The 23584-nt window shown below is 37.0% G+C and overlaps 1 protein-coding gene across 6 annotated transcripts in view; it reads left to right on the plus strand.

Moving 5' to 3' along the window:
* STAG2 (STAG2 cohesin complex component) overlaps nt 1–23584 on the plus strand; it is a 73044-nt gene that overhangs the window by 25491 nt on the left and 23969 nt on the right. For all 6 annotated transcript variants that reach the window (XM_071442419.1, XM_071442416.1, XM_071442418.1 and 3 more), the window contains exons 2-10: nt 10771–10915; nt 11523–11601; nt 12680–12841; nt 15589–15685; nt 16938–17014; nt 18598–18802; nt 21076–21227; nt 22446–22519; nt 22634–22757. In XM_071442419.1, the coding sequence (XP_071298520.1) occupies nt 10872–10915; nt 11523–11601; nt 12680–12841; nt 15589–15685; nt 16938–17014; nt 18598–18802; nt 21076–21227; nt 22446–22519; nt 22634–22757 (1014 nt within the window). In that variant the 5' untranslated portion in view covers nt 10771–10871. The remainder of the gene's footprint in view (nt 1–10770; nt 10916–11522; nt 11602–12679; nt 12842–15588; nt 15686–16937; nt 17015–18597; nt 18803–21075; nt 21228–22445; nt 22520–22633; nt 22758–23584) is intronic.

Here is a 23584-nt window from a genome sequence, read left to right on the forward strand (position 1 = left end):
TGCTGTACAAGCTAAGCTGTAGCTGATGTAAATTCAGTCAACACTGCAATGTAACCTTATTCTGTCTTTTGTACATACTTACCAACTAACATTTAGCAGGCAGAAATGATTTTTGGTATGCCCTATGGTGAAGGAGCTGGTGAACTGTGATGGCTAAAAAAGGATGTTCTTTTTGTGTGTGACATTGGCTAAAAACAATCACTGGATTTCTTTCCCTATGCCCAAAATGGCATTTTTGTCTCAGCTGGAAGGAAGAAAAAAGAAAGCAATCTTTAGCCTGCAAGCCTTGTTCCGTGTGCTGGAGGTGAGGGGATTGGTACCTCCAGGTGCTGCAAAAATGTGCAGGTTTCAGGCACCTCCAGGAGCGTGGGGCAGTTGGGAATTCAGCTCACCGGTGCTATAGGGTACACCCTGCTCCAGAATGCCTCTCTTGGAGTGGGGGAAGGGGGAGAAATCATAGCACATGTAGCTTGTTTAAGAGACATCTGGCACTACTGCTCTTTTTTTTTTTTTTTTTGTAAAGAAAATACAGGAAAAAGGCTGAAAGTAAATACCTTATCTCAATAGCTTCTACTGTGTTGCTGAGTTGGTAAGTCTGATAGTTTTAGTTTTAATATTTTCATTGTATTGAACATGGCTCAAATAAAATATTTACTACAAATTGTGGTACTTGCATAATGTCATCAGTGAATTTTCAACATAATATAAATTTAGCTGTAGGGTATAACTATCTTTTGAAAGAGGAGGGAGCTACTAGCTTTATTTACATGATGAATTTACTTGAAAGCAAACATGTAGGGGTACAGCTTTATGGATATATTTTTTTCTTTTAAGATTAAATGAAGAAACTAAAGGTTTAATTTTGATTGATTTAACTACCTCTACTTATATATTTTAGGTCTGTGTAGAATGGATGCTTCTGTGTAAAGGATAGTCCTGCACAGTAATAGAGGCACTTATAATGGAAGATAACTTCAAAAGGACAAATTTCACTACCCTTTTCCTCAGAATACTTTACACACATGAAGACTTGCTCAATATTTGTCAGCTTACTTGGGAAAATGAGATTGGTCTCTAAATAACCTGGATTTGATACTCTTTTTCATGTTAGCTTTCATAAAACAGGCCTGGTTTGTTAGAGCACTCCCAGCTGGCTTAATTTTTTACCTGCCCCAAGTAAGCAATTACAGAGTTGAAATGCCAATATTTTTGCAATGTTCTTAAGACACATTCAGGTGGCCAGGCTGCTTTCCTCTGGATGTTCAGTGAATGGCAGTGGTTAACTCTAGGTCTCCATACATGAGGTTTCAGTGCCAGGTATCTCTCTCACAAAATTATTTTAAGAGGAATCTGTTTTAGGATGAATAAAGGAAAAGGGGAGAGTCGTGTTTAGACTTAGTGGTGATAATGTATTTTTTTTGTCCAGTAATTAATTAATTAATGGGTTATGAAAAATTTTCATTGTGGATATATTCAGTTCTCTAAACTGGATGGGGGAGAGGCGTGCACATCACAACTACTGCTTTGTATAAAATTGGTATTCAGCAGTGCAGATCTCTGAACAAACCAATTGGGCTTTTAGCCCAAATGTTATGAGGGAGAACAAGAACAAAATGTTGGGTATTAAAAATGTTGAAGCTATGACTGAGGATGTATGGAGCACAGATGTTCTGAGGTTGGCAGAGTTGCTGAGATAAGTTTTTAATGAGCGATAACAAGGTTTTTATCTTCATTTCTTCTGTTTTAGAAGCAAAGCCAACTCTTGCATACGTGTGTAGTTTGCTTGAATTTTATTTTGTAAGGATGATTATTTAGTTTGATTGTTGAAAGAACCATAATCCACTTATGAAAGGCTTAGGTTTTAGCTTCCTACTGCTTGGTTTGGATGTGGTAGAATATTTTTTAATTTTTTTCTTAAATACTCCTTTTCCTTTTTGATGACATAGATTTTCATTTGGGCCAGGAAGGATGGGCATGGATGGCAAGGTAATGGCAGTCTTTGGAGCTGCCCTTGGAATTAGTTTTCCAGTGCTGCTGTGAGGCTGTGGGTGATGGATGGGGTGGGTGGGAGAGCGCCCAGCACTGGGTGCAGAGCAGCCATGGCCCTGCAGGTGGCCTAGGGCACCCTGGGCAGTGATGGCCTTGCTGTAGCCCAGGCCTGGTAGAAAAAAAAGCCTGGGCTGGTTGGGCAGAACAGGATTATAGTGAATGAAGTATCCTCCCCACCATTTAAAAATTTTTTTGTTGTTATTATTGTTGTTTTAAAATTAAAGGTCCAGGCAAGACTATAGCACCATTTGGCTTGTGTCTATATTCTTTTCTATTTATTTCTGTGGTGAATTTAGTATCTTTTAGTTACTGTCTGGAGACAGTTCAAACATTTTGAATGGTGTGAAGCTTCAGCTAATAAACTGGTGAATCTGAGCTGACCAAACATAGAACAGAGTTGGTCTCTTTTTGCCTTCTGATCTTGGGAGGCTTGGGATCAACATGCAGGGGAGTGCAGGGGGCTCTGCCAAGGACTATCCCAAGTGTGCTGTGACCTGGGCTGATACAAGCTGACTGGGAGATGTGCTTGAGAGATTTTACTTCCCACTCTTCAGTAGTTTTATTTTATAGGATTTTCCCTTATTTCAGCCATCTAATACTGACTGTATCTTAGAATAGCAGCTGAAACTATTGGAGTGTGCTCTTGTATAGTCCCTCCTCCAGAATTTGTAATCAAACATAGTTGTTCTTAAAAATGCCCAAAGTTTTGGGCACAAACCCCTAGTGACCTGGACCTTTTAAAGAGGAAAATCTATATGGTAGGAGAGAAGGCAGTGGGGCTCCACTAAGCGAGGCAACTTGCAGGCTCACATTGATCAGTGGCAGAACAAAAACCAGAACTTGCTCGATGGAGGATGCCGTGTCAGTTGGAAAAGCCTGCTTCCACCCTGTGTACTGAAGTGATTCCTTGCTCTTGGCTGTGCATTGAACAATGCTAATTCTGCTCAAGGATTTGCTGTGGAGCAGCTTACCTGCTTGCTGTGGACTGTGCATGTCTTCATCCCTGGCTTTTACAAGAGCAAAGATTTGGGGGGGATGCGCAAAGTACATTTTTGAGAAATCAGTATGTGAAGAGGCATATTGTTGTATTCTGTAGTTTAGTTTGGAAATTTATGGTGTTCAGGCAGCTGGAGGGTGTGCTTGCCTTGTATCATAAATGAACCAGTACTCCTTTTTTGACTTAAGTAGGCATGTGTGGCTTTTCCCCCCACTTTTCCCCCCCATTTATTTATTTTTTTCAAGTCTTGGTTGTTATCTGACTTGGCTTTTATTCTTCCTAAGAGCCTAATTTTCCACGCAGTCAGACTAGAACATCTGGAAGCAATCTCTTCTTTGGCAAGGAAAGATGTGACAAACACAATGAGGTGTAACTTCTACTTTTGTTATCTTACCTTTGCGTTTCTTAACACATCCAAACTCAAACCATTTAAAAGATATATGGGAATTTCAGGTGTGTTTTAACAAAGCTTGGGAATATTGTTGGGCAGGATCATTAGAGAATAACACAGGTATTTTCCCCTTTAATAAGCATAATAGTTGCATTACTTTACAGTTCAATAATCTTTCAGATATTGTAATGCATGTATTGAGTGTTTTACAGCCACATTTTACTGGACAGTGTGAATTACTAGTTGCCACTATTAAAACCTCATAGGACTCAAGCAGTAACAGTGTACTTATGTTTCAAAATAGCATTTAACTTCATTAAAGATATGGATGTTATTAATGGTACTTTAATGAGCAATCCTATGACTGTGAAGCACTCACTGTAGCAAGCTCTTTTCCTTCTGTAATAGTTGTTCCACATATTTAATAAAACCAGCAAAAATCAAAAAAGTACTTTTAATGAGAAGAGGATTATTTGGTGGTGCAGTTGAGATTGGCAGACTTATTAGGGTGCCACAAAGGTCCTTGTATATTATTCACTTTTCAAGCCTCTAAAATTGGGGTAAAGTCTCAACTTTCACTTTGAATTTTAGCCTGACTTCTTTCATATGCCATTTAAATTTGTTTTTTCTTTCTTCTCCCCCTCAATAAAGCCTGTTTAAGATTTTGCTTTCATAGCATTGAACTGTGAAAACAAATTTTGCTTTGTGTTGACCAGTGTGTGCATTACCTCTGGGGGCCTGTGTTCCATGTTCTTGGCTGTTTCCTGGCTGTCCCCCTCAGGTTCTAGGGGTCCTCAGATGCTCTCAGCTGGCTTCTGGCTGAGGGGTGGTGAGAGGTGGATGGCTGCTGTATAATGAAAATGGAGGAGAAATGCATGTGGAAAAGGGATAGGGAGAATGCTTTGAGGAGACAGCTGGGACAGGGCAGGTGCCTGATGAGCTCAGAGACAGAAGGTGCTGTCACAGGTGCTGTGTGTGTCCCAGGCATGGTTCTTGTCTGCAGGGCTGCTCCTCCCTTGGCAGCTGTGTGACATGGGCCACTGGGGCCTTGGTGCCTGCTCAGCCCCACGGAACTGCAGGCTTGGCAGTGGCCCCTCCCAAGAGAAGGGTGGGAATCCTGGCAGGACCCATGCAGGGCCTGCAGTTTGCCTCCCTGGTACAGGAGGTGCTGTGTCACAGCAGGGCTCTGCTGCTGCTGGGATGCTCTGACCCTGGCAAAGCTCCTCATTGCCTTTGTTGAGAAGGTAGAGTTCAGCTGCCCCTGCTGCACCATCCAGGGACTCGTGTGGCTGCAGGAGGAGTTGATTCAGTCGGTTGATCCAATGGAGGGCTAATCATGGGGGAAGGAAATGGCTTTGGTTTTATAATTTGCTTGCTGCTGGTTTGCTTGAATGCCAGAATGAGCAGAAACTTTCCTGTGTGTTTGAAGAGAGGAAAGGAAAACCTACTGCTTGCAGTAACAGCCCACGGTGTTGGAAAAGCATGTTCTGAGATGGCTCTTTCCCACTTATTCAGCAGAGTTTTTGTATGAACTAAAGAGCAAATGTTATAAAAAATTAATAAAGAGCAGGCCAGGGGAAAAATTGTAGTGATGGCATAAAATCAACAACCATCATAACATGGCTTTTAAAAAATTTTTGAAAGATGGAGGGATGTATGGTCCCAAGTGGTGTGGAGGGGATGTAACAGCTGGAAGTTGAGGGAAAAAAATGTGAAGAAAGAGACTGAAAAGACAAGAGCTGTGTGAATTCAGTCATTTAGGTTCTTTGTTGGCATGTTCACTGTTCAGTGGCTTTGGCACAGTGGGCTGGTGCTGGGTATATTGACCATGTCTCTCTTGGTAAGCAAGGAGGATGTAGATTGATGGTCTCTAGTTCAGGTCTTTCTGTAAAGGAATTGCAAGTCTCATTTGTTAAGCAAACAGTACAGAAATAACCACACAGATAAAGGTATTAATTGCATTATTGTTTTGTTTACTCTTGATTGCACTATCTTAATATGATCAAAACTGCTGATATGGTTATAACTAATATTAAAGTACAGTCACATCACAGAATTACACTTGAAGTATGTTTTCTGTATTTTACTCAAATTGCAGAATTGCTTCAAAGCTTGTTGGCAGCTGAAATACTAGGTTGTGTACTGTTAGTAGAAATAACACACTCTTTGAGGTCTATAGAGAATGTCATGCACTTGCTCAAATCTTGCTGACAAGTCCACTTACAGAAACAGAAGCAAAAGGAATATGAAGAAGCAGATTTGTCTTTTTTTTCCCTGAATAACTAACCCTTTTTAATCAAACAAAAGGTTAGGCACATTCTAGTTTGTCAGAAAAAGGGGTGAGAGGTATAATATAGTTGATGCTTTCTCTTATAAAAGAGTTGAGGGAAAATACTGGACGTATTTCTGATCCTTTATTTAAATTTTATCTGACTAGCATTTTAACTGTTGCTGCTGCATAATTGGTCCTGAATCAACAGCATCTCTCATTCATGGATAGGTAAATGATTCAGAGATGAACTTCAGCCATACTCTTCAGCATCATAGTTGGAGAAGTTCTAATTTTCTGAATTAAGTGAGGTCCTTGATTTTACAGGTGATTAATTGAATTACAGAGGAAAAAAGTCAATACATCTCTGAACAGCCTATTCTGCATTACCCAAATCTTTGTCCTGGCCACGTAGCCATTTTTAAAATTTGCACCTTTGCCTTCCCAACAAAATGATAACTGTCTTACTGATTTGCATTATAAAACTACCATGTGATAGATTCCAAGGATCCAACAGCATCCAAAATAAACAGGCTGTGTAGAAAATAATCCCCAACCAAAACCCATCTACCTGAAACCTCACAGTGAGCTTGATCAGTAACACTGGAGTTGCTGCATTTACACAAGTGTGCAAAACACAAACATTTGGGACTGGTTTTGTGATTGTTTATAGTGTGTGTGTATACATATATAATTAGGTATATCTTAGAGTAAACACTGCTCACTGAATTGCGTTCATAGATCTGTGCATGTAACAGGAATTGTGGGAGGACAGGTAGCCCTCAGCAAGTGCTGATGACAGCATATGTGTTACTGTGTGAATTGTGCTGGGGAATTCTGTCCACTTTGGCAGAGTCAACATTTGACCAGTGTATTTGAGTAATCACAACCATACCTAAATATTTATGTAATAGGGATAAATAGCCTTTAAGGTTTAAATCTGTTTTTCAATGAATATGCTTTTGGAGTTTTAATAGTGTTTCATGCTTGCCTCTTGCTTTTAACAGTCAAATTCTTTTAAGTAGGAACCCCTCCTAAATCTATAGTTGGAAGCATTATATATGATTACTATTGCTGGACTGCTCCTGTTGTTCCAGTAGGGTTTTTAGTTCAGTAATGTTTTGTTAGCAAAGTTTTAAATAGCAAGGTAGAATAAAGGGATGCATTATTTCTGCTCTTACAATGTTTTTTGAAATCCTTCTGCTTGTTTTGAAAGCCAAATACTGAGACGAGTCATACTACAGTAGCTGTATGCATTTTTGTCTTTGTAAGTGTCATTGGAATCAAACATGTATGTGCCTTTATTTCAGAAAGATGAAGAAATCCTCTGGTGTCATAACAATCTAAATACAAATCTAAAGGAAATGTGCTACAATATTATTGCAATTTTAGCAATCTGTTATGAAGTTTATTGCAGAGAAATAACTAGGTCAACCTCTGGATGACCTGTCTTTTGGAGTTTCTTCAGTTAGCTTTAGGCTAGAGCTCCACCTTGTGATCCTTCAGCAGGATACATTTTCTTTTTATAGTTAATAATTTAATTATGAGTTCACAAAGTTGAATGCCTTTTAAAGTTTTCACAGGCTTGAGAGGTTTCAGTATCTGCTTGGGAAAATTAAAGTTAAAATTCTGTGAACATGCCAAAAAAGAAACTCAAAAGCTAATTTTTGATAGTTTAGTTTAGAGTTAACTTTCTAGAGTTCTTAAAACAATTTGTTTATTAGAACTCATTTAATAGAGAATGTAGACTTGCACTGTTTGGAATGACATGTGCAAGAATTTCCTTTCTTTGTTTTCAGATTTCACTGTGATATATGAAGTTGATATATTTAAAAAGTTTAGGTAGGAAAATTATTCGTATAAGCATCCTTCCTTATTGACTTCCTGAACCACATGCTTTGAATGAGTCACCCAGTGTGGGCATGAAGAAGACATGGCTGGCAGTAGTCTTGAATTCCCAGAAGGTGTTTAATGAGATGAAGGATCTTGAGGAATGACCAGTGTCACTCTTCTCCCATACCAGAACAAGAGAACATGACATAAAGTTGGAAAGTAATAAATTCAAGGCGAAGAATATGCCTTTTTGTAGTATGGAATTTGGCTGTGGGAGTTCTTGGATGGAAGACCCTCCATTGAGTATTGAGTTCAAAAACTATTTGGAAATATTAATGGAAAAAATAAGGTGTTGTGAAGTATAGAGACAACCTCTCTGGCCAGCAAAATCCACAGCTTATTTGTGGATGCCAGGAAGGCATTCAGGGAAACTTTGCTCTAAAGAAAGTAGTGTTCTTCCTTGGGCAGCTTCTCTTGGCCACTGCCAGAAGGGGCTTACTGGACTGGGTTGACCCTGCTGGCTGAGCATTCTGGATATGTGCAAATCTTGTAAGATTATTCTCTAGTAGGACAAATGCAAGGGGGTTTTTGCTCATTGCTGGAATTTAAGCTTGATGCCTGAGATCTGTTACACTCTTTCTTTGTACACCATTGCCAGGTGTTCATCTCTAGCTTCTGTTTTCCAGAATACCAGTATATAATTGCACACATGAGGGCTAAGTTTGTTCTACCTTCAAGAAAAACAAAAAATATGAATCTCAGTAGTTAATGCTTCAGCAAGAACTTGATATGTCTGTTCTGTTCCAGGAGGTGATTCTGACAAATGCTGCGTTTCCTCTCATGTTTTGTGGTCTGTACTAAGATGAACAGTTCTGACAAGAAGTTCAAGTTGGTGTAAATGGCAGACAGCTTTTGTTACTGATTTATTTGGCTTGTTTGATGTAGAGAACAAGTACTCTAATAATTTGCCCATTCTTTTTCATAGTTTTTGAATTTTTTCTTTAATTTCTGTGATTATAAGATTTTACTGAGATTTTTGCAAAATTTTGTAGTATGGTATGTTTGGGTTTCATATAAGGAGCCAATTTGCTTGTAAGGATCCAGATTGTCACTTTAGTAGATGTCTTGCCTCTTAACATTGAAAAATGTAAACTAGAAAGAATCAAATACCAGCACATTGATAGACAGGTTGAACTTGAAACTGGTGGTTTTTGAAGTTTGCATCTCTGCTTTGCACTGGGACTGAATCACAAGCAGGCCTCAAAAAGAACTTGTGTAGATGTTTAATCTTTCTTGTTCATTTTTCTTTTTCCTGTTCCCCCCTCCCTGTACAGCTGAGCAGGTGCCAAGCCTGATGACCAAGTCATAAAAGTGTGTCCTTTTTTCCAAGTTCGAGTTGCTGATTGGAATAAAAGTAAATATTAAGAGATAAAGAAATACAAAGTACACAAAACAATTCCAAAGTGTAAAGCTTTTTGATATGTTAGCTTCTGAGCAGGGCATTTCACAGATGGCCTGGATGGTATAATAACACCTTGCCACCAAAGAAGGGAATTTTACCCTTCCCTCCCCTGCTGGTGGCTATGCAGTCTTGTGTTTCCTGTGGCTTGACTCTGGAAATCTGCTATTGAACCAGTTTAACTTGAGAATCTCAGGGAAAAATCCTTGAGTTGTATTTTGCCCATTTTAGTGGGGACTTTGATTGGATGATACTGAATTGGCAGAGCCTGCCATGGTGAGTGGCTGGGCAGAGGTTGCTACAGAAAGTGTGACTGGAGTGCATTGGTCGTGTGCCCATGTGGTGCCTTTAGAGAAGGGAGGAATGCAGTGGCAGAGGGTGCTGCCATTCTGCAGCATGGTTTTTCTTGAAGCTTTTTACCTTCTGCTGTGTTTTGGATGGAAGATGCTTTTGTGTTTGCAGCCTGTCTTGAGATTGATCATCTTGAATCTCCCTGCCTTCGCCACTATTTATTTCCACTGTGGTTCTCTAATGTAATTATGTGAAATGTGAAGAAAGAGAACTTAATAAGTTCAGAGTTTATGGTTTCTCTCATTTCTCTAAATCTGGAAGCTACAGTGTCCCCTAGCATTCAGAATAAGCACTTGCAGGAGAAAACCTGTCCAGCCTCTGCCACACGCTCGGTTGAAATGCAGTCTCTGGAGCAGAGCTCCCAGACTTTGAGCAAGGTGTGCTCTGCATGCCAAAGTGAAATCTTTCCCTCAAATACCTCATCACTCCAGAAAGCTGTAGAGTCAGCAGACTGACTCTGAAGGTTTTTCTCCTTGGTATTCTGTCTTTACAATACCTGAACATCACACTTTCTTAATTTCTCTGTGTAAAAGTTAGCCTGGGGAGCAAAGTGACACAGAAAACTTAGTGGATGGCTAAAACTTGAAGTATCCAGGGAAATTTTTTCCCCCCATTGATAATAGGAAAAATAAGAGAAAAAACTATATTTATTATAATGAACAGTAGTATAATGAAGTTTAAAATAAGTATTTCACAATCTTTAGTTTTCTTGCTAATACAGTTGTGTTTCCAATGTTTTCCTTTATACTATGTGGATAGTGTTATCTTCCTTGATACTCCTAAGAGTCTTGGCAAATGCTTCAAATGTTAAACCTGCTTTAAGTCTGGTTTATCAGCTCTGGAAGACATGGAGTTGTGAAGCAGCTGGTTATAAGAACTTGTTGTAAGAGATTATATTTATGGAAAATTACATGGAAGTTGGCAAGTAGGAGATGTAAAGTTGCTATATGTAATATCTTGAAGTATACACATATTGTGCTTCAAGTTCAACATCAAGTCTGGTTTTGGTTTGGTCAACTAGAACTAGAATTACCCTAGTTGGTCAGTTCTGGGCTCTGCTGCTTAGAGGTGTTAATGAAAACTATTCCAGTTTGCTCATCGTGATCAGAAAATGTGGGATGGTTGGTGGTTTTTTTGGTTGGTTGGTTGGTTTTTTGGGTGTTTTTTTTTTTTTTATTGTTACATTTTGTTTGGTTGAGTTTTTTTTACAGTATTTCTGTATTATTATTTTTCTGCAATGCTTTTACCATTTGTGGAGTTACTTTGTAGTAGGATCATGAGAGGACTTAAAATCTTTAAAACGGGGAAAAGCTTGGTTAGAAACAGATGATAGTGTGGTTTATATTTTCTGTGTTTCCAACTCTTTATCCTTCCATATGTGGAATAATTTTCACTGTATTTTTTGATTTATTTCATTCTAGAAGTTGTCTGCTACAAAGGAAGAAAGAAAAGTAAGCTTGCACTTCAGACTGCTTTTTGAATATCTTTCTAATACAGTGGTGTTCCAGAAGATGATAAAGAAATGATAGCAGCTCCAGAAATACCAACTGATTTTACTCTCCTTCAGTAAGTGTTTTAAAAATTTGTTGTTCTGTTTGTAAATGTATTGTGTCTTTTTTGTGTTATGGTTTACTTTCTCTTGGAAACAAGGAAACATAATAAAGGATGGTGTTCTATTTTTATTTTCTAGTGAGAAGTTGGTAGAAGCATTTTAAAATTTTTTATTGAGTATTAATTCAGCAGTAACTTAAATCGGATTTTAAAAAAATATTTTAAGAACTTTATTTTAAATCAAATAGTTGAAATATTTGCCCTTAACTGGGGTGAGTCACTTAATATTTAAAATATGTCATTCCAAATGCTTTAGTTAAAGCCAAATTAATGGCTTCCCTCAGGCATCAGTTCCTTGGTGTTTTTGACATAATTTTACTAAACCTTTTGTCTTCCCACAGTTTTTAAGAAACTGACATTTGAGTTTTCAAAATTTAGAATTGGGTACCGATTACGCTTTTGGATAGAGAAGTAAAGTGATTATTTTAAGCAGACCAAACGAATCCAGTTCATCCCCTTTGGTGTTGACTTACTAGACTGAGAACATACTGTGATTTTATATAGTATATTTAAGAATGTTTCTGATGAAATGTGTGAATGGTTTGTCTTTTTATCCTTGCAGGGAGTCTGAAACACACTTCTCTTCAGATACAGACTTTGAGGATATTGAAGGAAAAAACCAAAAACAAGGCAAAGGCAAAGTACGTTCACTCTTTAGGGATACTGAAACATTTCTACTATTATAAATTGAAGACTTTAGCACTTCCTTTGAAATTGAATGAGCAAGAAGGAATATTTTCTGAAAATGCAAGTGTTCTGTGAAGAGAGTTCATATTTGTATTTGCATGGAAATGCTTCATCTTGATTGTTCCTGTGATATTTCCTTAGTGCTCTGAAGGCATAAGGGAGGCAGGGGAGGAAAGGATAAGCTTTGATTTGATCAGTCTTTTGGCATATTTTCCATCTTATACTTAAATTCATCATATATTCTGTGTTTTTTAGTTTGAAAAGCAAACAGAACAATAATTCAGTTAAGAGTTTTTTTAACAGGTTGCAGACAGGAGGTTACAGTAGTGGGGTGGGAGGTCTAAACCCAGCCCTTGCCTCCCTTCCTGGGACAGTTGTCCTCCCATGTGCCTTTCACAGGCTACACAGCCACCACGTGTGGCTCCTTCCCTCCCGTGCTGGCCTGGGCTGTGACCCTCACTGGGCACCCCCTGAGCCTGCACCAGTGCAGGGCACCTGCTTGTGGAGAGGTGCTGATGGATTTACACTGTGGTCATGTCATTTGTACTTGATGTTCTTTCTACAAACACATCTGTCTGCTCTTCCTCACCCCCCACTTGCCAACTTAGTCAAATGAAAAAACAAAAGGTTAATGAATTGCAGAGGAGACTTTGTGATGTGTTAAGGAAATTGCTGTAGCTGTTTAAAAGGAAATATGTAAAATCTCTTTTACAATTTAAACACAAGAAAGATCTGTGTTGTACACTATCACTAATCACATATTTAATTGCTTAAAGATTTTAAATGAGGGAAGGAGGAACCTGTAGAGTTCTTGCTGGTCTTTGTATCACTCAGGATCAGCTGCTCTCAACTTCTGAATTTTTGTTTTATATATACATAAACATACACACAGAGACACACAGATACACTGACATGTAAAAAATATGGTTGCTGAAAATCAAAGGCCTTGCCCCTATTTTTCATGGTATGGGTAATGATTTTTTTTTAATACTTCATGATAATTAAATAAAATTTCTGTGTGTGTGCTTGCAGACCTGTAAAAAAGGAAAAAAAGGACCAGCAGAGAAGGGCAAAAGTGGAAACGGAGGAGGGAAACCCGGTGGTCCGAATCGGATGAATGGACATCACCAACAGAATGGTGTGGAAAACATGATGCTCTTTGAAGTAGTTAAAATGGGCAAGAGTGCTATGCAGGTAAGACCTGGGATAGCTCTTTGGCTTGGATGTAGATACAATTTAAATATAACAATATTTTCTTCTACATGCATTTTAATCAAATGAAGTCTAAAGTAATTTTTTCCCCTTCAATTTGCTGTTTTTACTTATATATAAGAATCAAAATAAAGTGGTTTTGCTTTGTTGATGTTTGAATTTGAATGAATTGATTTTTCATTTCTGAATGTTATTAATAAATAATCACATATGAAATGATTAAATTTGTACTACAATTCAAAATAAGTTTTTGGTATCCTGACCAAAGAAAGGTTATTTTAGATTGCATGACTTTAAAGTCCTTCATGTGTGGTGGTAACTAAATACAAATGTGGCTTAGACTTATTGTTGTCACAGAACTTAACAAGAATCTGTAGTTTTTACATGCATCCAGAGCTTAGATTATCTGAAAATAAATAGTTGCTTCTCTTCTCTCATGTAAAGTGAAATCACTAGCTAAAACTTACAGGCCCCTCTTTAAATTTCCTGACCCAAATTCCAGCCAATTGCAGTGCAGCAATATACTCTGGCCAAGTCAACTTAGGGTAGATTTAACCCCTTCAAGTGTCTATATTAGGTACTCCCCCCACTGCATTTACTAACAGGATGGAAGTCAGACTATATAAGAAATACAGCACTGTTTTTGTTGGTTTTTTAAAATATTCAGATAGGTAACTGAAGTGTTAGCTTGGCTGTGAGTCTCCCAGTCGAGATAGGGTTAAAGTGTAATAAGTGTAAGCCTGTCAGCCATGAAGCTTTGCTGCTGACTCACTCATGTGACTCCTGGCAGTGTGGAAGCAGGACTATCTTTAGCACTGGAAATGGGGAGTTTGCAGCTCCTGTAATACACATGCAGGAAGCTGGGTTGCTGTGCAGTTCTCTCAGGGCTTACAGCTGGGAACAAGAACAAATTACTTGGATGTATTTGCACAGAGAAATTCTGATTCTCCCATTATTGGTTTTGTTCTATTTCAAAGCAGATGGAAAAGCAATACTTCTCTAACTGTTGCTCTGTGTGCAACTTCTTCAGCCAGTAATCAGTAATTGTATCTTCATGAATTTTTAACTGTTTGAAATTATATACAGTCAAAATATTTTGCTTTCCAAGAGCAAAATGAACCTTTGCCAGGTCTGATTACTTTTTTGAATTGGGAAATTGATACCTGAATCTTGGTCAATTCTTTTTAAACTAGGAAGAAAAAAAATATCAAATTATTTTTAAACTAAAGTCCATTTAAGCAGTCAGAGTACAAAGTTTTCTCCATGGCCCTCAGCGTTTGCTTATCTGGGAAAATTTTGGTAATAATTTAAAGTTAACTGTTTTATTTTAAATTCTATTCTGTACCTTCTGAATTAGTTGACAAGATGCTGTTAAGTCATAGGTTGGACTTGACGACCTCAAAGGTCTTTTCCAACCGAATCCATTCTCTGATCCTGTGAATTAGTGTCTGTTCCCTGCCAAAAAGAGGTGGTTCATTCACTGAGACAAAATGTTTCATGAAACAGCTGTTTTGCTGGCACTTCTTTAAATTGAATAGATTCTGAACACAAGGCTGCCTAATGGAAATACTTGTTCCATTCCTATCATCATTCTTCAGTTCTTATGTGTGGCCTTCTTTGAAAACCAAATTTGTTTTCTCCATATTTCATTCTCCCCTTCAGGTCAGTCCACTCAGGTCCAGTTCATAGGTTCTTTTTCTACTGGAAAGGGCATGACAGTTTCACTTTGAGTTTTTCATTCTTTTTGTTGTGCTGACAACAGTTGTGCATCAAACTATAAACAATCTGAGATTCAGGGAAGAGGGATTTAGTTGTATCTCTGTTCAGTAATTTTTCTTCAATATGTTTTATTTGTCCTCACAGCAATATTGGCTGTGAGAGTGAGCACTGAGAATACAGACAGGGAGCCTTGGAGATGGTGCATGGTCCAGCTGTCTTTTGAAATTCTGAATTATTCCATCATTTAGGGAAGGGTACTAACATATTAAAAAAAGTCAAACATGAAAACTTGATGCTACAGCGAATCTGTTGTACCTGTGTTAATAAAATTGCGTGTCTGTGTTTTATGACCTTGGCAGTAAATGGTTTGTACTCTACAAATGGATGGTTAAAACATAATTGCATGTAAATTCTGTTTTCTCAAAATGTTTTTCACAGGTTGAATTGCTTCACATTAAGGTCTTTTAATAAAACGTGCTTGTTCCTCTTTGGCTTAGTGACTCCAGAGTAATTAATATCCATGGAGTGTAGGGCAGTGCTGTTCATCCTGGTATGGCAAATGTGGATGAAGCAAAGTTCATCCAAGGGACACATTGTTTGAAGAATATAGGGAGCTGTAGCTGTTGGAATTGGATGCACAAACAATATCTTCAGAGAAATATCAATGGCTTGGCAGAGCCAGGGGGAGGGTGTAAATAAAAAACCTGATTCTGTAAAATACCCCAATTATTTTTTGGATTCTTCCCAAAAATGTTCCTGTAGAAGGATATGGTATTCCTGCACTTTATGTTCAGGTGTCAGTTTTGTACTGGTATATGTTTATGGAATAAAATGAGTTCTTGAGAACATACAGCAGTAAAAGAACATTTAAACATTTAGTTCTGTATAATCAAAAAAGAATTCAAGTTACTTAAAGGGATGAAGAAGAATCACTTACTTGAAAGCAGTTAAGTAAGAATGCCTTCAATTTATGAAAACTGAGCAGTGCCTTTTTATTTGTTTTCTTTCAGTCTGTAGTGGATGACTGGATAGAGTCATACAAACATGACCGAGATATAGCACTTCTTGATCTCATTAACTTCTTTATTCAGTGTTCAGGCTGCAAAGGTAAGATACTGAATTGATTACTCATCCATTTAAGCAATATTACAGCATGATTCTCAATCTTTGCTTTCATACCACTGAGGCTGTAAGACTGCTTCATCCCCAGAGCTAGTTTACATTTTCAGGTTCTTGGAGTTAAACAAGTATTTCTGAATGTGGGAACAGGAGGTTTAGAAATCTTATACTGTAGTTTAAAGTGTTGATTAAGCCTTTTGTATTTACAGCAGATAGAAATCAGTACTGGTACTTAACATGTGCTTCCTCTTCCTTTGTTTCTGCTATTATTTCAGAAAATCATCTCTCTTACCACCGATAGTTCAGGTTATTCAGTCTTGGAATTCTAATTTGGATGTACCTATGTTTTATCATTGATTAAGATTGCTTCATAGCTTTTGTAGACATGCTTGTTTCAAAAGATATTACAGACAACTTTATGGTAGCCTGTCTACAGTAAGGTTGTGCTTCCATATTTTTTTCTTTATTTTCTGATTTTTCTTTCCTCATTTCTGTGTCCTCCATTCTTTTACCTCTCACCTCCTCTTGAGGAGAAGGTAACTTGCTTTGCAGTGTCACTATGCTTGATAGAGGAGGACTAGATGTAATTTGTTCTGCTCAAGTGCTTCTCTGTCCTGATAAACTTTTAAACAAGTGTAAATCTCCAGAAAGCTAACAGTGTTCCTCAGGGGTTATTTGCACTTTCAGGAGTAGTGACCTTTTGATTTTTGTTACAAGATAAAGCTGCAGAATCTTTTAATGATATCTGTGATGATCCTTGTCATGAATTTTTGCAGTAAACTTTGGGAGGTCTAACAATTTGAGGCCAAGACAAATAGAAATTTTATGAAAGTGCTCTGTTTATTACAGTGCAGAAGACAATAAGTAGCAGTACAGCTGTTGGAAATTGTCTTGCACTATTTAGAATCTTGAGTCCCAAAAGGTCACTTCAGATGGTGGAATGCTCACTGGTACAGAGGCCTGGCACAAGTACCTTTGACTTCTGATTGAGTGAATGAGTAAATTCTAGATGTGTGTGAACATGCTTCTTAAGAAGAGTAAGACTAAACCCCACATAAATAAATGGATACTTGTTATACATGAATGCTAGAAGAAAAAAGTGAAATTTATTAAAAACACACATGTGTAATCAGTAGGTTAGGTGAAAATGGGTTATTTTGAAATTGTAGCAGGAGCTATGTCATCTGCCATCTACAGCTTTCATATTAACACTGCTAATGACCTAATATCTAAATTGTAGGAGTTGTTACAGCAGAGATGTTCCGACATATGCAGAATTCTGAAATTATCCGAAAAATGACTGAAGAATTTGATGAGGTAATTAAATGAAGTGCTGGTTATGTATTCATTTTTATTTTCTTTGTACCTGTCCTAATCTTGCTGGATCAGGTTTATTTCAAGATATTTATTTCAAGAATATGGAGTTACAAAAATTACAGGATTTTTATGAATGAAAATGTTTAACTCTTCTTTCACTGAACTTAAAAGACTAGGAAGTAAAGCTCTGCATGTATGCAACTTATTTTATTAATGGTTTAAGAAATCAATATTGACTTTCAGTTTTTAAATAGTGGGAACTCCTACTTTGGTGGCACTGTGGGGGATGCCTCCCTATCTTGCTGTTTATATAGGGCCTTATATTGTCTCTTAAAATGGTTGCTGAATTTCTTTCTATGCATTCATTAATCTACAAATCGTGGGGATTTAAATTTGATTATTTTCCAGTTGAAGACTAATGCTTTTCCTTTGATGGGGATTATAGTTTTTTTCCCTTTAAATTGTCACTTTCTGTTCCACAGAGTGTTGGGGTAAATGAGATGTATTGGGTTTTTTTTTTTTTGGTGGGTGATGGGGTTCTTTTTGTTTTGCTTGTTTTTTGTAGTTTTTATTTTGTTTTTGTTTTGGGGTTTTTTTTGTTTGTTTGTTTCATTTGGCTTTCATTTGTTTTTGATTTTCCTGGGTTTGAGTGGTGTTCCTTTCATCCTGTGTTCAGAGAACGTAAATGTAGCTTTAAAACCTCCTCCCCAAATTTGTCTAGTGCAGACACAATTCTCTCCACTGCCACTCCTCCAATAATTAAAAAAATCAATAACTTTAACCGAGGAGAAAATGTAATATCCTTTTCTTTAAAGGAATTTTAGTGTTCCCTAAAACTACCTCAATGCATAAATAGATTTGATTACTCTAAGGCAATATTGTGTGAAATTCATAAAGCCACACCTGGGACTGTTGGTACATGGGTTTTTTAATCACTATGTCATGCTGACTCTTTCTTGTAAAGAATTCTAATGAGCAGCTCTCAGATTTCTAATCCCTTTTCTTGGATATTTTCTTTATTTTTCAACCTGTTTTGTTGCTCAGTCTGTTAAAGAAACTTGTTCACAGTTTCACTGTGGCACTGACACGAATGATTCTTTATTTTTCCCTGTCATTTTACCGTTATTTGTAAAGGCTCCCATATCAGGAGAGGACACACATTTGTTATATTTGAGGTGTTGTAGTTGGTAATTTTATGACTTCAGGAAGTTTCAGTCTGATATGTAAGCATTTCCCTGTAAACTTCCTTATGATCCCAGCCTGTTCCTAAACTTGTCATCTAACTGTTCATGTGATGATTCTAGTGTAACAAAGATTTGTAAGGCAAATCATTTTTTTCCATTTATTTTGTGTCAAACAAAAAAGAGGAACTTGTAGTTAGAATATTGTCTTTGTGTTATAACAAGCCTCAGCTGCAAAGTATATTCATATTTATGGAATCATATTCTTCTGATGTATCATTTTTAAGGCCTCTGAGATTTTTGCCTTTAAAGTTGCATGTATCTCTTCTTAATCTTTATTTAATGAAATAACTTTTAAAGTGTTTGAAAGAGTTTCCTGTTTCCCTTTCTGTGTTTGAATAGGATAGTGGAGATTATCCACTAACTATGGCTGGCCCCCAGTGGAAAAAGTTCAAATCCAGTTTTTGTGAGTTCATTGGAGTGCTCGTCCGACAGTGTCAGTATAGCATCATCTATGATGAGTACATGATGGACACTGTCATTTCCCTGCTCACGGGGCTGTCAGACTCTCAAGTCAGAGCCTTTCGGCACACTAGCACACTGGCAGGTCAGTGAATTCTATTTATATGACTATTATTATTAATTATATTTATTTGGGTATTGCTTACATTTAATGTTTTGTGTTGCACAGGACAGAATTACTCTGCTTGAACTTCTTGAGTGAGATTCAACATTCAACTTGTGTTTTATTTTGTGATACAGTTTTCATCTTTGGGACAGCTTTTTATCTTGGATTTTTGTTACTAAAAACACAGCACTATTTTTAAACATTCTAGCTGTCTGGTATTTAATTTTTGTTACCTTTAGTAGAAAAGTAAATATAAGGAAACTTTTCAGTTGATTCTAATAGATTGTCTTTGATCATAAATAAGGGTGTAGGTGTCTTTTAATCTCAAATGCAGTTGAACCTGTACATGCTCTGCATTAAGTGAAACAGAAGTTGTAGTTTGTGTTGGATGCAATTTTTGCTACAAACTTAAATTGTGTTACATATTGAGGTCATGGCGCTACATAAAGTAGCATTTCCAGTCTTCGCATTAGAAATAATTAAAAATATTTTTTTCATCAGTAATACAGTCTCTAAATTTTTTTATGTTTTATGTAATTGACCTCTTCACATAATTTTTTTCCCAATATGTTAAATTGTGAAGAAATCCTTTATGAGATAAGTATAGAGTGTTTCAAAGAAACATCTATTTGTGTGGACAAAGGATGAGCTTGGATAAGGGAGTCCTAAACTTGCACTGATTACTGAGGAAGGATTGTGAATGGCGTTGTGTGGCTGTCAGCTTATGTGAGGTTGTGGTAACAATTTTACTTTGAACAAGGTAAAATGAGGCAGAGTGTGAAACTCAGGTTTTGCCACACTGGGAGTAATTATTGTTAGCGTCCCTTGACCTGGCTGATGTACAGCTGGCTTCAGTCCTGACTGTCATGTCAGTCCTTCTGTATCCTTGATAGCCCTCTTGAATTTACATTAGCACACTGCACTGGGGCTGCTGCTGTGTGACTTCTACCAGCCAGAACATTTCTTATGGAGATGGAGAGAGGAACAAAACTTTTTATTTCAGGAGAGTTTACAGATTCTGCTGTATCATCAGTTTTGACTGTTGTACTATATGACTTAATACAAATTCTATTCTAGGTCTTAAAAAGCAAGTTATTACCTTGGTTTTTTGGGTTTTTTTTGATTGGAGTTGTGCCTGAATAAAAGTTGCAGAAATTGCCCCGTTGTGTGTTAGTTTCTGTCAAACAAAGTATTTTTTAATGATCCATGTGTTTTCATTTTTTCACATCAGCAGTCAGTTCTGTTGGCTTTGTGCATTCATCTGAGTTTTACTGTTTGTATTGTTGAAGATCATATTTTATATGGAAAAGAGTGCCAGCAAAATCCTAGTATCCATATTTACTGGTACTTCTGTTAATTTCAGCTTCTGTGATTAACTCAGATTTCCTCTTTAATCTTGGAGATCACAATGTGAGATAATATTTCAATATAACTGCATGTCTTTAAGCCTTGCTTATTAGCTTTATGCTAGTGATACATGCACAAGAATTTTCTGTGGCTGCTCTGCCAGTGCAAGCCCTCGTATGCCTTATTACTGAAGCTCACAAGACAAGCAAGTATACAATTGATCACCTTCTAGTTTCTGAAAAAGGGGTTATTTGTCTGCACTCTTTTAAAAAGGATTGAGCTAAAAATAAAAGGACACAAAAATCCCACGCAAGTGTGTTTTATATTTTGGTTTTCTTAGCTTGTAGTCAGCTAATGTGCTTTCTCTGCTTTTGCTAATAATTGAATCTTTGGAAAACCTGCACCTTTTTAAAATTAAATTGAGGAAAAAAACTGGTGTGATATGGTGGTGTTGGTTGTCTAAGACATTTCCTTTTGAAGAAAGAAACTTCTTGTATATTTAAGACTGAATGGTGTCAGTCTAACTGACTCTGATAACAATTTTTCTAGTATTTCTTGGGCTAAGTTTATTAATCTTACATTCTACCTTCATTTTGGGGAGGAAACAGATCCTGTATCTCTCAATTCAATCCTAATAATGTACATGTAATAAAAATAATGATTATAGTATTAAAGAAGTGACAAAAAAAGAACAGAATAGCAATATTGCATCTATTGTCTTGATAAATAATGATGCAGTGCTTGATAAAACATTGCATAAGTTTGTGTAGCAGAAAATTACACTAAATATATTTTCATAGATACAGCAAGGGTTGACCAGAAAAGGTGTCAAGATTTTTCTTCTAGGTTTTCTTAGATCAGGTAACCTTTTAAATAATCCTTATTCTTTTCACTTACTTTTGTAGCCATGAAACTGATGACTGCTTTAGTGAATGTGGCATTAAATCTAAGTATTAACATGGACAACACACAGCGGCAGTATGAAGCAGAACGGAATAAAATCATTGGGAAACGAGCTAATGATAGGCTGGAACTCTTACTACAGAAGAGAAAGGAGGTTAGTCTAACTATGTGTTCATAAATATAAATGTTCATAAATGGCCACTAATAATTAATTTTGGTCTCTAATTGGTTTTGGTAGTTATCCATCTCTTTATCTCTTCAGGTTGTTCATATTTAATGCTTCAACAACTTTGCGAGGTGCTTCCTACTGTCTGGTTTTCTGTAAAAAGAAGTAAATGTAGAGTCTTAAAAATAGTAGTGTTGCAGTGGGGTTAGTGAGAGAGATTGCAATCAGTAATAGATACATTTTTGTTGTATTCCTTGAGGAGTTTCCTACATTGAGCTCAAATATGTATTGAAAATTACCACACATTGACAGGCTTTAGCTTCTAGAGAAGATCTCCATGATCTTGGAGCAAAATACTGCTTTTATAATGTCACTAATGATCTCAGCAGGAAATGTATTTAAAGGCTTTAGATAAGGCTTTTTTCATGTACAGAAAGCACTATCAAAGTTGAAAATGCAGTCTACTTCTGTTTTCTTTCTTTTGTGTAAAAGAGACTTGCTGATTCATTGCTGACAATGTTGTCTTGTTGAAAGCCCTAATTCAATCAGGTTTCAGTTTGTACTTCTGGGGCAATTGGTGGTTTGGTTTTTGTTTGTTTTTTGGGCGGTGGTGGTGATGTTTGTTTTCTTTTAGGTTTTTGGTTTTTAGACGTTGGGAATAACTTCTTCATCATCAAAGATCACCTTTGCTCTCCAGCATTTGTACTGTTACCTGTTAAGGGTTGTTTTTCCTGACAGTTGAGACAAACTAACAAGTTTGCCTTCTTATCATCTCCCAAAGATCTTGCAGTTCAAGACTGATCTCTGAACAACCCATTCAATGTAGTTTTGTTAGATATGTGTGCAGGGCCTGTCCTAGTGTGAGTAATACATAGATATGTAAAAAAGCAATGATGTTACTAGAAAATTAAATCAGGCTTTCTTACAAATTAAGAAGGACCTTTCAGAAACACAAGATGTCTTTGTTACACTTGAAGAACAGTTTCCCAGTAACCAGAATTACTAAAATTTGTATACTGTGGTAGATACAATTTCTTAAATAATAGCATATTGTACTGTGAAACAGATCTGTGAATATTTCTGAATCTGTGAAAGGATTTAATGGTCACACTTCTAAATGTTAATTTAGTTTGTCTAGCATCAGCACCATCTGATCTGACTGTAAAAATGCTGCTCACTGTTTATGTACTCTCTACATTCTTTCAGCTTCAAGAAAATCAGGATGAAATAGAAAACATGATGAATGCAATATTTAAGGGTGTTTTTGTGCATAGATATCGGTAAGTTTCTCTCAGTAAATAATGTGTAGCATCATTAATTTATTCTGGAAGCTGGGGGCAGGTTATTTCTAATTATTCATCTCTTTGAACTTACTGCCCCACTTCTCTCCACAGAGATGCAATTGCTGAAATAAGAGCCATCTGCATTGAGGAGATTGGAATATGGATGAAAATGTACAGTGATGCCTTCCTCAATGACAGCTACTTAAAATATGTGGGGTGGACTATGCATGACAAGGTAACCTGCACAGAGTAGGAGGAGCAGAACCAAGAGGCAGAACTCCTTGGTTTTAGTTATTGATCTTTCCAGACTAGGTTTGGATCTCTTAACTATTTGAACTGATCACTGCTTTCCTTATCACTCAGAAGTACTGGCATTTCAAAATGCACATAAGCCAGGCTTGAATGTTTTTAGAAAGTACGTATAGATTTTTTTAAGAAACTGTTATTTGTAGGCAAATGGTCTTTTCTATTTATTTGTTGCTGATGCAAACTTGTAGTTCATCATGCTTAACTACTTCAAATTAACTCATCATCCCTATAGCCTGGCAGTACTCTGTTTTGCCAAGTTATGAAACTCTGGCATTCTCATCTAGCTGCAAAAAGTATGGGGAAAGCCCCCTTTTGTGCTGGCTAGTGCCTCAAGCTGTTATTTACCAACTACCATCTGAGACTATTCTCTGCTTGGAGGGGTCAATATGGTTTACAAACAGTCCCTGACTCATTATTGAGTCAGCACATATCAGAAACTTCAAGCTGTTGAATTTTAAGTGAAAGAACTGAGGGATGCTTGGTCTTGCTGTGCTGTTCATGGGCTTGGTGTAAAAACCCAATAACCTCTGGCAGTGGGGTGAGGTCATCTTTACCTTAGAACATGTTCTCTGCTGGAGCAGCTCTTGTATTTCAAGAGGAGTATTTCTCTCATTATTTACTTAGTAATTTTGATTGAACAAGGAATGGTCATCAATGATAGAAATATCTTGAGTGTTTAGAAAGAATGAAGCAGATGTATTTTGATTTATGGAGATGGTAACTGCAGGGAGACCTTGGAGGGTTTTGTTAGTT

The sequence above is a fragment of the Agelaius tricolor genome, unplaced genomic scaffold (genome assembly GCF_023055355.1).
Source record: "Agelaius tricolor isolate 1412-34295 unplaced genomic scaffold, bAgeTri1.0.p SCAF_17, whole genome shotgun sequence".
Taxonomy (NCBI): domain Eukaryota; kingdom Metazoa; phylum Chordata; class Aves; order Passeriformes; family Icteridae; genus Agelaius; species Agelaius tricolor.